Below are 14,281 nucleotides of genomic sequence, written 5' to 3'. Positions count from 1 at the left end.
CAGTGGTGAGATCACCGCTCACTGCAGCCTCGGCTTCACCCCGCTCAAACGATCCTCCTGCCTCAGCCTCCCAAGTAGCTGGGACTATAGGCACATGCCACCATGAGCCCAATTTTTTTTTTTTTTTTTTTGAGATAGAGTTTTGCTCTTGTTGCCCAGGCTGGAGTACAGTGGTACCATCTCGGCTCACTGCAACCTGCACCTCCTGGGTTCAAGTGATTCTCCTGCCTCAGCCTCCTGAGTAGTTGGAATTACAGGCATGCGCCACCATGCCCAGTTATATTGTATTTTTAGTAGAGATGGGGTTTCTCCATGTTGGTCAGGGTGGTCTCCAACTCCTGACCTCATTTGGTCCACCTGCCTTAGCCTCCCAAAGTGCTGGGATTAGAGGTGTGAGCCACCGCGCCCAGCCGATTTTTTACTTTTAGTAAAGATGAGGTCCCCCTTTGTTGCCCAGGCTGGTCTCCAACTCCTGGCCTTGAGCAATGCTCCCAGCTTGGCCTCCCAAAGTTCTGGGATTATAGGAATGAGCCTTAGGGACCAGCGGACTCAGGTATTTTGAATCACATTCTCCAAGGAGTTCAGAATCAGACCTTGCAAATACTGGAGAAACAGTCTGAAGTCCTGGGAGGTGAAAATTCTCATCTCAAAGGGTCATTAAGATGCCTCACATTCCCCTAAAATCTTACAGCCCCCACCCCAGGCCAGGTAGGCCCCAAACTCACCTTCACAATCACAGCACCTAAATAGCTCATTTATTTAAAAGGACTCTTGGAGAGGCCCTAGGTAGCGGGGAGTAATGACTCCCCTTCTCACCCCCAGCCCTGGCAGGGGTTCTAGGCAACTCAACCAACCCTCACACACACACACACACCCCCACTGGGGTGCACCCAAAGGTGGCCTCACGTGGGAGTCAGAGCTGTTATGGCCGTTGGAGCTCAGTGGCCACCCCAGCTCCTGCTGAGGGTGGCTCAGGTGCCCTGAAGTGAGGGTACAGAGGTGGCCCCAGTTTGGGTTCGGCCTCTGCGTCTCCATGTGGCAGGGAGGGTGGCCTGCGCCCCTAGAGCTTATCTGGCAGGACCTGCAGGCAGAGGGGAAGCCGAGCTAAGCAGGGAGCCCGGGAGAGGGCTGCACCACAGAGCCACTGAAGGAGCCCTCATTCGGGTCCTGTTCCCACCGCTTCTGGCTGTGTGACTTTGGGCAGGATCCTGCCCCTCTCTGGGCCTTGGCGAGGCTATCTGAGCTGCAGGTAAAGCACTTGGTGCGGGGCCATTATGCAGTAGGTGCCCATACATGCTAACTAGGGTGAGTATGTTCATTCATTTCGGAGGAGATTCCACTTCGGACATTTTCAGGGCATTGAATGTTCTTAGGCTAAAGCAGACAATACCAGTTATACAGTAAGTGCTAAATAAATGCTGATAAATAACAAAGGAAGAGGACGGATTCCATCTCGGCGACTCTAAGGCTGGGGTTGGGAGGCGTGGGGGTGTGAACAAGACCTGCAGCCACCGGAAGGGGCCCTCCCCTTGCTCCCTCCCGCGCACCCATTCAGGCCCACCTTACCTCTCGCCGTGCCCCGTCTGCCCGAGGGCAGGATCCCCTCGTCCTGTGCTTGGAAGGAAGGCAGAGGTGTCGTGGGGGCTGCAGACCTGCGTCCACAGCCTGCTTTCTTCCCCCTCCCCTGTTTCCTGGGCCCCCCAGCTCCCTGTCCCCACCCACGCCCGCGGGTCTCTCCTTCCTACCTGGTTGCGGGTTTTGTGCGACTTCTGCATCCAGGCACGCCACTGGTCGTAGAGGCGGAAGCTGAGGTTGGAGCAGTACGCGTGCTTCTTGAGCCAGCCCAGGAACTGCTTGAGCTCGCGCCGCACCGGCCCCGAGCTCGGCTCTCCGCCCCGCGGCTCGCACGCCCCGCCGCCCGGGCCCGAGCGCTCTGGTGGTGGGCGGAGCGGCAGTGTCAGGGCGCGCCCGGCAGGGGGTGCGCGCGAGCAGGAGAGGGAAGACCCCGGCGCGGCAGGACGATGTTCCCCTCGGGGAACCTCCCTCCCGGTTTCTCAGGGACCGAGTCCTCCCCGAGGCCCTGCACAGCAGCCCAGCTGCGCCCCTGGCCCGGTTGCGCCCCTGGGGAGGTGGGGTGGGGGGCGGGGGAAGGAAGGGGCTCCTCCTCCACATCTCCTCCAGGAACCCGATTCCTGTGGCCTGAGCCAGGTGCGAGTGGAGTGGGGGGAGGGGAGAATGAGAGAGGCCAGAGCTGGGGGGGATGAGACACAGAGACAGACAGAGCAGGGGGCTGAAAAAGAGAAAGGAAGAAAGACGCACGGATGAGAGAGCCGAGGCCAGGGATGGAGAGATGGAGACGCAGGGTAGGTGAAAGCGAAGGGGGTCAGCCCAGGAGGAAAGGGCCTGATCAGGGTAGGACAGAAACCCTGGGGACATAGGGACAAAGAGATCGAGACAGAGACACAGAGGAAGAGTGACAGATGAAGGAAGACCGAGTGCAAGATGACCCCATGGGACAGTCCCCAGCATGGGCCCATGGGACAGGGAGTGGGCCGGGAGGACCAGGTGGGAGGCCTGCCTGTCGGTCCAGCTGCCGGCTGCAGCCAGCCCCCCAGCAGGCCGGCGGATAAGGACATCGGCCTCACGTCATAAATAAAGCCGGGGACCCGCTGACAGCCCCTGGCACGGCCCCGGCCCCCGCCGCCCCTGCTGGCCTTCCCCGGCCTCCCCAGCCTCCCCTGCGGACACAGCGGCCTGCTGGCTCCTGTGCAAGAATCGCAGGTGCCGGGCACGAGCAGGGGCCAAGGCTCAGGCCCCTCCCGGCTGCGCTTGCTCCCGCCCACCCCCGAACCTGGAGGGGCCCGGGATAGGGGCTGGGGAGCTGACTGGAGCCTGACTCTACCCCTCCTTAGCTCTGGGACCCTCTCAGGGCCTCAGTTTCCCTATCATCTCTCATGCCAGAGTGAGCTTGGACTTCCTTGTGAACTAAGTTCAGACCCATGTGACCTTCTAGAGCCTCAGTGTCCTCACCTGAGAAAAAGCAGTGAAACCCTGGAGGGACGGGACAATAAGTACCTCCATGCCAACTGCCTGCAAGCACTTAGGTGGCACCCACCATGTGGGCATTTGCCACAAATTATGTCATCCAACCCTCACGACAGCCCAAGGCAAGTGGGATTCTTGACCCTACCTTCCAGATGGGGAAACGGAGGCCAGACATTCCAAGTAACAGCTTTTGTTTCATTTCACAAAAGAGAGAGTAGAGGCCTGTGGACCCGGAGAAACCCCAGACAGCAAGAGGAGGCAGATCTAGGCACCTAATCATTCCCATCCCCCTGCCTTGATCAGAAGGGGAAACTGAGGCCCATCAAAGTGGGAGTTGGCAGCCCATTGGCCTTAGAAGCAAGGGTCTCAAACTCGCTGGCCCTCTTTTTTTTTTTTTTTTTTTTTTTTTGAGACGGAGTCTCTCGCTCTGTTGGCCAGGTTGGAGTGTAGAGGCGCGATCTCGGCTTACTGCAAGCTCTGCCTCCCAGCTTCCTGCCGTTCTCCTGCCTCAGCCTCCCAAGTAGCTGGGACTACAGGCGCCCGCCACCATACCCGGCTAATTTTTTGTATTTTTAATAGAGACGGGGTTTCACTGTGTTAGCCAGGATGGTCTCTATCTCCTGACCTCATGATCCGCTAGCCTCAGTCTCCCAAAGTGCTGGGATTACAGGCATGAGCCACCGTGCCTGGCCTCGCTGGCCCTCTTAGGAGGGAGTCTGAGTGTCCAAAACAGGCCAGGTGGGGATGGGCAAATGGAGAGTGAGGGTCCTGGGAAGGGGTGACCACTGCTGATGGGGGCTGTGGGCCATGCTGTTACATTTTCTGGAGAATTTATTTTTCTAAGGAATCTAGGATATTTGTGTAAAAACTTCCTGGTTTTAAATTTCTACTAGTTGGTCAAACTTTTTTTTTTTTTCCCCAAACAACAGGCCAAAGAAAATAGATCCAAGGGCCACATTCAGCTCTGGGGGGGCCACCAGTTTGAGACCTCTACTCTCTTGGAGACAACCAGGAAACAGGCTGGGCACGGTGGCTCACACATGTCATCCCAGCACTTTGGGAGGCCGAAATGGGCAGATCACCCGAGGTCTGGAGTTCAAGGCCAGCCTGCACAACATGGTGAAACCCCGTCTTTACTAAAAAATACAGAAATTAGCTGTGTATGTTGGTGCGTGCCTGTAGTCCCAGCTACTCGGGAGGCTGAGGTAGGAGAATCCCTTGAAACCGGGAGGCAGAGGTTGCAGTGAGTGCAGATTACGCCACTGCGCGACAGAATGAGACTGCAGCTCAAAAGAACAAAAAAAGAAAAGAAAAGAAAAGAAAACAAGGAAACAGAGGCTCTAGCTGGTTTTGGACTGGCCGCTGGATCACCCGGCCCTAGGGGGGTGCTCACCACTGCGGGGGGTGGAGGCGGCTGTGGGGTGGCTCCACTCACTCCAGATCCCGGCTTTCTTGGAGCCGTAGATGCCAAAGGGGTTGCAGCGCACTTGCACGAAGTACACGGTGCCGGGTTTCAGGCCGGCCAGGCGGCAGGAGGTCTGGTTGCTCACATCGTCCACCACCTGGACAGCCAGGACAGGGTCAGAGTAGAGGGCGGGGCCTAGCAGGAGCGGGGGCGGGGCCTGGCAGGAACCGGGGCGGAGTCAGGGAATGGGCGGGTCACCTTCCAGTCCACACTGTCCTCCACTCGGTAGCGGATCTGGTATTTGGCTTGAAAGAGGAAATCCTTGAGGGCGGGTGGCGACACCCAGCGCACGCTCAGCTGGTCCTCCAGGCCCCCAACGCGGCTCACGTGCACATCGGGCGGGGGGTCCGTGGTCACTGCGGGGCGGAGGAGGGCCCCTTTCATCCTGGAACTGTTTGCGTTTAACTCCCCCCAGCAGTGTGGCCCAGGGCACTTGGCCCAGATGGCACCTGCCTCTGTTTTCCTCCTCCTCCCTCTGCCCCCACCCCCAGGATTGATGGATTACACCATATATAATATTGGAGAAACACTCAGCACCTAATTAATGTTAGCTGTTATCACCATTATTATCTGTGACGGGCGAAACATAATCCTATCTTCAACTGACTATGGGAAAGCAGACATTGCCGGGTTGATGATATTATTATCATGCTTAGGAGGTCAGGGGGCTGTCAGGCCGTCAGCCTTCTGGGAACCCCCCTGCCACCCCCTCCCCACTCTCACCTCCCTTCCACTCTTACTGAAATCTTTGATGTGACATTTTGCTGGGTGCAGAGAAGCAACTGAGGCTTAGAACTTTCCCACTGTAGCTTTAGGATGTGGGGAAGAGTGAGGCTGCGGGGGTAGGGATGGGGGCTACAACCCCGGAGTATGTGTGTGTTGGGGGGGCTGAGGATCCTTCTGGGGGCCCCTGAGGGCAGCAGGGTGAGCTGGCCTCTCCCCCTGAGGCCTTGGTGAGGGGCCTAAAGGGTTAAGGCACAGGCCTGCTTGGGGCTGAGAAACACCCTAATTAGATTAGGCTCAATTCTGCTCACAGATCATCCATTTCCTGCCTCCCGCCCTGCGCCCCCCAGCTCCAGGCCTCGGCTTCCTGGGGCGCCTCCCGACCTGGGCGTCCCCTCCCCTCTCCCCAGGGCCCCCTCCTGCACACCTGGGCTGCCGAGGGGGAGGTGGCCAGGCCAGGTGTTCTCCGTGGAGTGGGGGTATCCTGGCTGTTTCTGGGGGCTGCGGACTGATGAGCGGATGCTCAGCTACTTACCTACCTTCCCTCTAACCAGCAGGGACAGTCCAGGAGTTGCCGGGCTGGGGAGGGGCAGGCGGGATCCCAGGAAAAATGAGAAGGCGCAGGGACCTCTCGGGATGCCCGGTGGGCTGGGCTGGTGCCAAGGGAGGGGCCTAGCGGACACTGGGGGCTCACCCACATCCAGGATATCCAGCGTGAGCACATCGGAACGGGCAGAGCCCAGGCGGTTGGTGGCCTCCACCCAGATCTCATAGGGCGTAAAGAGAGCCAGGTCCTTGGGGATGTGGCAGGAGTGGGGCCCCACTGTGTGGTACTCCTCACACGTGTTGTCCTGCCCATACCACCTGCAGGGATGGGAGGGGGACAGGACGTATGAGGGTTCCTTCTGGCCCCCAGACCTCACCATGGCAGTCTCAGGGTGCAGACAGCGCATGGGGGCTCAGAGAGGGTCCACATTGGTCAAGGTCACACAGCCAGTATGGGACACACACATCGCCCTTGGGCCACCACTAACCTAAGCTTGTACTTGAGGGAGTAGTTGGTGTGGAGGAACGTCTCCCCGTGGGCCCCTGGTGTCCAGCGGCAGGTCAAGTCCTTCATGTTCTTGGACCAGCAGCTGATGTTGACGGGTTTCTCTGGGGGCACTGGGAGAGGGGGAGGGTGCAGGAAGCAGGCTGAGGGTCTGGACCAGCTGAGCCTGGGCCAAGGGGTTGCTGCCCACCCGCCAGGCCCCCACCTTGGAGTGGAAGGAGGGCAGATAGGACAGTCTCAGCCCTGTGCTGAGAAGTGCCAGCACGGTTGGTGTGACACCTGCACGGGCTCTTAACAGGCTGGTGACCCGATCTCCAGGTTCTTTTCTTTTTTCAAGGCAAAGTTTCGCTCTGTCCCCCAGGCTGGAGTGCAATGGTGCCATCTCAGCTCACTGCAACCTCCGCCCCCCGGGTTAAAGCGATTCTCCTGTCTCAGCCTCCCAAGTAGCTGGGATTACAGGTGCCTGTCAGCACGCCCGGCTAACTTTTGTATTTTCAGTAGAGACGGGGTTTCGCCATGTTGGCCAGGCTGGCCTTGAACTCCTGGCTTCAAGTGATCTGCCCACCTCAGCCTCCCAAAGTGCTGGGCTTACAGGCATGAGCCACCTCGCCTGACTGGGTCTCCAGGTTCTCATTCCCACCTCAAAGACCTGCATAGCCGTGCCAGTGTGCCCACCACTCATCCCCTGGCCAGAAGGCCCACGATTGATGCCTCTCTCCAGAGGGAGATGCTGCTCCCAAGGGCTACCCCTGGGGTATTCTGGGTGCCAACTTACGGCCAACATAGAGGCAGGAGCCAGCCAGGATGCTGCCGTCGCGGGCGTGGCACACAAGGTTGTCCCCCGACTGCTGCCTGGACCCGTTGAGGTTGGCCAGGGCCAGAGCCAAGGTGGAGGCGTTGAGCACACGGGAGAGCTCGGGGGGCAGGCGGCGTCCGTTGAGGGTCCAGTAGAGGCCCTCGGCAGTGGCTCCTGGCGGGTCTCCGTGCACTGAGCAGGTGGCCAGCAGGGAGGAGCCGATGAGAAGCGTGGGATCCTGGGGGCTGATTACAGCTGTGTCTGGGGTCAAAGAGGAGCACGTGTCAGGCCAGGGCGGGGACCCTCTGAGCCCTCGACCATGCCAGGACCTCCAGGGTTCATGGCGGTCCTGAGAAGGCACTGTTAATGATTGTCCCCCATTTTACAGATAGGGGAGGTAAAGATCAGTTGGGTTAAATGCCCAGGGCAACAATGGTGGACAAACTGACAGACCTAGAGTTGTCCAAGTCTGTCTGACTCCAACACTGGAGCCTTCCAAAACTCTTCATCACTGATGTGCTTAAGGTTCTCTGAGGGGTCACACAACTCGGGCATACAGGCTCATTCGGGTCCAAGTGACTCTTGCTTAGCACATCGTTATGATAAACACCATGCTTTGCTTTTTTTTTTTTTGAGATGGAGTCTCACTCTGTCACCCAGGCTGGAGTGCAGTGGCGCGATCTCGGCTCACTGCAACCTCTGCCTCCCGGGTTCAAGCAATTCTTCTGCCTCAGCCTCCAGAGTAGCTGGGACTACAGGTGTGCACCATCACGCCTGACTAACTTTTGTATTTTTAGTAGAGATGGGGTTTTACCATACTGGCCAGGCTGATCTCAAACTCCTGACCTCATGATCCACCTCCCTCGGCCTCTCAAAGTGCTGGGATTAGAGAAGTGAGCCAACACACCCAGGCATGCTTTGCTTTTTATTTTTTTAGTGACAGGGTCTCACTCTGTCGGCCAGGCTGGAGTGCAGTGGCATGATCACAGCTCACTGCAGCCTCGATCTCCTGGGTTCAAGCGATTCTCCGTCATCTCAGCTCCCGAGTAGCTAGGACTACAGGTGTGCACCACCACACCTGGCTGATTTTTTTTTTTTTTTTTTTTTTTTTTTTTTTGAGACGGAGTCTCGCTCTGTCACCCAGGCTGGAGTGCGGTGGCCGGATCTCAGCTCACTGCAAGCTCCGTCTCCCGGGTTCACGCCATTCTCCTGCCTCAGCCTCCCGAGTAGCTGGGACTACAGGCGCCCGCCACCTCGCCCGGCTAGTTTTTTGTATTTTTTAGTAGAGACGGGGTTTCACCGTGTTAGCCAGGATGGTCTCGATCTCCTGACCTCGTGATCCGCCCGTCTCGGCCTCCCAAAGTGCTGGGATTACAGGCGTGAGCCACCGTGCCCGGCCGTCACCTGGCTGATTTTTAAATATTTTTTTAGACATGAGGTCTTGCTAGTTTGCTCAGGCTGGTCTTGAACTCCAGGCCTCAAGCGATCCTCCCACCTTGGCCTCCCAAAGTCCTGGGATCACAGGCATGAGCTACTGTGCCTAACCTTCTTTATTTTTCGTTCTCATTTCATTTTTCTTTTTTGGCAACTAGAAACAAAAGATTGTGCGTTCTTCCTGTGATACTCCCAGCGCCTCACACACAGTAGGTGTTTCTGTGGGGGAAGGGCACTGCTTAAAATGAAAGCCCTGACCCTTACTTGAATCATTAAGAGCACCATTTATTATTATTATTACTTTTTTTTTTTTTTTTTGAGACAGAGTCTCCCTCTGTCATCCAGGCTGGAGTGCAATGGTACTATCTTGGCTCACTGCAACCTCCACCTCCCAGTTTCAAGTGATTCTCCTGCCTCAGCCTCCCAAGTAGCTGGGATTACAGGCGCATGCCACCATGACCGGTTAATTTTTGTATTTTTAGTAGAGATGTGGTTTCACCGTGCTGGTCAGGCTGGTCTCGAACTCCTGACCTCGTGATCTGCCTGCCTCAGCCTCCCAAAGTGCTGGGATTACAGGGGTGAACCACCGCACCCAGCCTGTATTTTTAGTAGAGTCGGGGTTTCGCCATGTTGGCCAGGCTGGTCTCGAACGCCTGACCTCAAGTGATCTACCCGCCTCAGCCTCCCAAAGTGCTGAGATGACAGGCGTGAGTCATCGCACCCGGCCTAAGAGCACCATTTATTGGGCACTTGTTGTGTTCTGAATACAGGGCTAAGACTTTACCTACATTTTCTCGGCCAATCCTGCTCATGTTAAGGATGAAAAAACTCTGGCTCTGAAAGATTGAATTTCCTCCCTGGAATGAGGGAAGGCCATACTAGTTAGGCCCAGATTTTCTGGTCTCCAAAGTTCTGCTCCACACTGCCTACCTCTGGGACTAAAGGCAGCCCTGGCAAACTGCACGTCCCCAACTTCCATCCAAAGGGACTTGACATCATTGCTCTTTCCCTCCACTCAGTTTTCCTCATCTGCAAAGTGGGAACGAGAAAGCTCTTTGTCTCCTGGGCTACTGTGAAAGTCAGAGGGGAAAGGACTTCCTGAACCAGATTGTGTGTGAGTTGGGTGCTAGGCACAGGAGCCTTGGGGATGCCCATGGGTGGTTGATGCCTCCTTTCCTGCTGGCCATCAGGGCAGCCCAGGAGTTCCCCCTCTGGAGACCAGAACCTAAGAAGAACCTATTTTGTCCATAGGGAAACCAAGGCTCAGAGAAGGAGGAGGGGGTGCACAGGCCAACCTCCCGATGCCTCTGAGTCTCAGTTTCCCCATCTGGGAAGTGGGCATCAATGTCATGGGGTTGGCTGGATGTGGTGGCTCACACCTGTAATCCCAGCACTTTGGGAGGCTGAGGTGGGAGTAATATGTGAGGTCAGGAGTTTGAGACCAGCCTGGGCAACATGGTAAAACCCTGTCGCTACCAAAAATACAAAAATTAGCCAGGTGGGGAGGGGGTGGTGGCCCATGCCTGTGGTCTTAGCTACTTGGGAGGTTGACGCAGGAGCCTGGGAAGTTGAGGCTGCAGTGAGCCATGACTGCACCACTGCACTCCAGCCTAGGTGACAGTGAGGCCGTGTCTCAAAAAAGAAAAAAAATTTAAATTTAAATTTATAAAAACCAACAAAACAAACCTCATGGGGTTGTTTGAGTGGAGTGAAAATACTGTTGGAGACAACATTTTCCCATGAGATCTTTAAACCAAGTTGACCGGGACTCGAATGCCCACAGCCTGACTCAGTGTTTTACTTTTTTTTTTTTTTTTTTTTTTTTTTTGAGACAGAGTCTAACTCTGTCACCCAGGCTGGAGTGCAGTGGCACAATCTCGGCTCACCGTAACCTTCATGCCCAGCTAGCTAATTTTTGTATTTTTAGGAGAGACAGAGTTTCGCCATTTTGGCCAGGCTGGTCTCGAACTCTTGACCTCCAGTGATCCACCCGCCTTGGCTTCCCAAAGTGCTGGGATGACAGGCATGAGCCAGGGCATCCGGCCTCAGTGTTTACTTCTCTGAGCCTCTGGAAAGGGGCTTCTCCTTCCACCCAGAGTGGTTGTAAAGACTCATCCACTCCTTTGTTCGCTCATGCGTTCATCTGTTCTTTCACAGGGTACCTACAGTGTGTCAGGATCTGTGGGCACTGGGATGATGACCAAGACACACAAAAGTCCTGCCCTTGTGGGCATCAAATCCAAGGAAGCAGCAGGAAAAATAAATAAATAAATAAATATCTAAGACAATAAATAGGGGAGAAAGTAAAGCAGGAGCTGGAGGAAGACAGAGCAGCGGCAGGAGCTCCGGAGGCCTGTCTGGGGAGGTGACCTTTGAGTAGACACCTGAATAAAGTAAGAGAAGTAGCTGTGACATTATCTAACAGAGCATGTCCAGGCAGTGGGAGCTGCAAGTGCCAAGGTCCTGGGGCAGAAGCGGTGGGAAATGAAGTTTGAGAGGTCCAAGATCCTGACCTGCAGGGAGGAGGGATTCCAGGGTTCTCAGCCGGGGAGGGAGGGATGCGGTGAGATTTTCATTAAAAGGACTCCCCAGGCGGCTGGAAGAAGGGACTGCAGGAGGCAAGGGCAGCCCAGCTTCGCAGAGATGGCAGCCAAGGACAGGGTGATCTCGGCCCCCCAGGGGGCCCCCTGAATGCCAGCGCTGCCCGGCACTTGCCCTCACTGCCCCAGATGGGCGAGGTGGGGTGGACACGGTTCTTGGGACGGCCCTGATGATTTTCCGGGGCAAACTTGGCTCGAGGGCTCTGTCTTGCTGGAGCCTGGAATCGCAGTTGCGCTTGGGGCTTGGCCCAGGGCTCGCCGGAGGTCTCCGCGTCCGTGCGAAGGAGCCGGCTGAGCGGGCCAGAGTCGAGGAGGCGGGGGCGGCCGAGGGGGGCGGGGGGCTGGGGGCCAGGGGGCCGCCCTGGAGGTCCCAGGCAGCCAGCCGCCCGCTAATTCGGAATTCCTTCTGCATGAACTCGGGCGTGCCAGCGTCTCTGCCCTGGCCCACCCACCGCTTCCTGCCTGGGCCCCCCCAACAAAGTGGGAGGCACGGCCAGGCCTGCCCAGACCCCAGGCCCCTCTCAGCCCTCGTAGAGTGGGACTCGCCCCTCCGGCCTCCACACCCGCCACCATGGCCTGGCCAGGAAGGGGCTCTCTGGGGGGTCCTGGCTGGGGGGCACTGCCCCTCTGCCACACCCGCCTGGCCTGGGCTGGCGTGGCTCACTTGCCAGCAGCTGCAGCTGCCCTCCCGGGGCTGGGCGGGGGACACGGAGCGGTGACGGGTTGTGGGGGGGAAGGCAAGGCCAGGCGGGCCTGGACAGGCCAGTCTCCCACCCTCTTAGCCCCAGCCGGTAAGGTCAGAAGGACACTTTCTCCTCCCAGGATATGGGTGCAACCCCAGTGGGAGAACCTGGGCAATTGACTTCCCCTCTCCAGTTCTCAATTTTCTCCTCCATGAAATGGGAGGAGAAATACATTCTACTTGCTGGGGAGATCAATGAGATGTGATTGCAATCGAATGTCCAGAGGGCTTAGAAGCCTGCAGCCCCCAGGAACCACAAAGATGACAGCCCCTCCCAGCTCTGGGGTCCCGGCAGACTAGGCACTCCCTCCAGGCCTCCACAAACAATGGGCTAAGGCACTGGGGACAGGGACGCACGCATTCCAGGCCAGGCGGGGGAGCAGCTGGGAACAGCCCACTGAGCTGGAGTTGGTGGGGGCTTGGCTTGGTTTGGAGGGCCTCCTAGAGGGCTCCCCAAAGCAGATCCCTAGGTTGGCTTTTCAACAGCCCCCTTTTCACTCCCTGCCTCCCCTCCTTTCCCGCAGAGCTGGGGCCTTTAAAAGTTTTTTCTCTCCTCTTTTCCCAATCTGGAGCCACTGCCGTTATTAAAAAGGAACACCATGTGTTTTAAAAGGGAAAAGTGTGAGATTCTCTGCAACCAGGGAGGAAGGGTGGCCTCCATCCCAGGGTCCCCACGGGGGTCCCCATCTCCCGTCCTGCTGGTACCTGCAGACACTTTACGACCCACCCGCCTGCTGGTCAGGTGCTAAGACACACCGTAAGTAGAAACATATTGCCGAGGTGTGAGAATCTTTTATTTAATTTCTTCCCCCCTTAAAGGAAAAAACACACTTACAACACCCCCCCCACCCCCACACACCTTTGCCTGCTGCTCTACTGGCTGAAAACAAAGCTTGGCGCTCACAGTGGCACTCACAGGCGCTGCCCACCGCCTGGCAGAGCCGTCAGGGGCCCTGGGAGGGCCCGAGGTAGCCCCTCACCTGCTCAGATGCCAGGGGAGAGCTAGGCTTTCAGCAAGTGCTCCTAGAGGATGCCCTCACTCTGCCCCTTCCTGGAGGAGCCCTACAGGCAGCCCGCAAACAGCCCAGCACAGGGTGGGTGAGCCTGGGAGCCGTGTGTGCCCGGCGACCCCCGGGGTGGCCCGTGCGCCTGGATGGGGTGCGTGGAGTGACTGAACGTCTGGGGCGAGTGGTGCCTGCCTCTGTGCCCCTGGGTCGCCTCCCCTGTGGGATGTGTGTGACCATGAAAGTGTGTGTCGGGGATGGAATGTGTGCGTCCGCGATGGTGTGCGAATGTGCATCTGGGATGCAGTGTGCGCGAGTTTGAGGGCGAGGGTGACGGGCCACAAGCCAGTGTGATTCTTTGTGTGTCTCTGGGTGTGTCCCAGAGCGGGTCTGGATATGGAGACGTATCCTTGCGGGGGTGTTCCTTGGATGGGGGGCCCCAGAGTGCCTGAGGCCAGAAGTCCCTCCAAGGCGGGGGTCTTGGCCCGTAGGGCAGCGGATTCCCAGTGGGCCCCCTCAAAGTTTGGGCCCGCCGGTGCCCGGACTCACTGGCTCCCGCTCCCTCTCCCTCTCACCCACTCTCTCACAAAGATTCCTCTCGCTGGAGGTTCTCTGCCCGACACAGCCTGGCCGAAAACAGTTCTAAGCGCCGCCTGTGGCGGGGACTCCGCGGACCCCCGTGCACCGGGTCCCGCAGGGGGAGGGCGGTGGCGCCGGCCCGTGGAGAGGCAACTCCCCGGGGACCCCGGGCTGCGCGCCAGGCGGCCAGAGCGGCCCCCCTGCAGCCCCGCCCTCCCCGTGGGGCTCATCCCTCCGCCTGGGGGGGCCCGCTGGGGGCCCGCACCCAGCGCGCCAACCGCGTGCGCCCCCGCCTGGGAGCGGTGCCCTGCAGTCCCAGCGGCTCAGAGTCTACCGAAGCAGACGCGTGCGCCCGCCACGTCCTGGCGTGCAGAGGGTCTCAGGCCGCGATCTTCCCAGCCCCCGGGGGCCTGGCCTGGAGCCCTCGGCCCAGTTGCTCAGGTAACAGGGCCTCGGGCGCGGAAGCAGGACTCTCTGGGCAGTGGGCTGAGGCGCCGTGTGCCCCGCAGGTGAGGGCGCCCCGAGGGCTGCGCCGGGGGCGCCTTCCTTTGTTCCCCGGCCGTCCAGGTGGCGCCCGCGCCCCCTCCCCCCGCGGCTGCCCCCGGGGCGCCCGCCCTCTGCTCTGGCAGGGGGGAAGGAGCGGGGCGCAGGGTACTCACGGGCTCCTGATCCGGCTTGCGGCGCCCCGAGGACGCAGAGCAGCAGCAGGGGCAGCAACGGCGGCGGCCGCCGCGCGGATTGGGCGGCGGGGCCCCGGCGGCCGGCGGGCATGGGGCCGGCGCTGCCGGGGGCGCGCGGTGGGCGGCGGCTCGGCGGCGGCGGCTCAGGGCGCGGGACGCAGG

General features: G+C 58.7%; 3 protein-coding genes across 6 annotated transcripts in view; 1 reads left to right on the top strand and 2 right to left on the bottom strand.

Moving 5' to 3' along the window:
* FKBP8 (FKBP prolyl isomerase 8) overlaps positions 1-14,281 on the bottom strand; it is a 212,805-nt gene that overhangs the window by 61,588 nt on the left and 136,936 nt on the right. Inside the window, exon 1 of one of the 4 annotated variants that reach the window (XM_050769669.1) lies at positions 12,664-12,667. The exons of the other annotated variants lie outside the window; for them this stretch is intronic. The gene's annotated coding sequence lies outside the window, so the exon portion shown is untranslated. Of the gene's footprint in view, positions 1-12,663; positions 12,668-14,281 lie in introns of those variants that run through there. 4 annotated transcript variants of the gene reach the window in all.
* The window catches only part of REX1BD (required for excision 1-B domain containing), a 280,166-nt gene that overhangs the window by 164,936 nt on the left and 100,949 nt on the right, over positions 1-14,281 (top strand). The window lies entirely within an intron of this gene.
* On the bottom strand, positions 739-14,210 carry CRLF1 (cytokine receptor like factor 1). Its single transcript, XM_050769903.1, has 9 exons — positions 14,099-14,210; positions 7,060-7,341; positions 6,268-6,397; positions 5,928-6,097; positions 4,709-4,866; positions 4,439-4,607; positions 1,746-1,933; positions 1,567-1,614; positions 739-1,081 (listed from the first exon to the last, which is right to left on the bottom strand). Exons 1-9 carry the CDS (start codon positions 14,208-14,210, stop codon positions 1,061-1,063), a joined length of 1,278 nt encoding a protein of 425 aa, XP_050625860.1. The 3' UTR covers positions 739-1,060.

Source organism: Macaca thibetana, chromosome 19 (assembly GCF_024542745.1).
Source record: "Macaca thibetana thibetana isolate TM-01 chromosome 19, ASM2454274v1, whole genome shotgun sequence".
In the NCBI taxonomy this organism is placed as follows: Eukaryota; Metazoa; Chordata; class Mammalia; order Primates; family Cercopithecidae; genus Macaca; species Macaca thibetana.
Note: the sequence above shows the minus strand (reverse complement) of the source record. Positions and strands in the feature narration are given on the sequence as shown.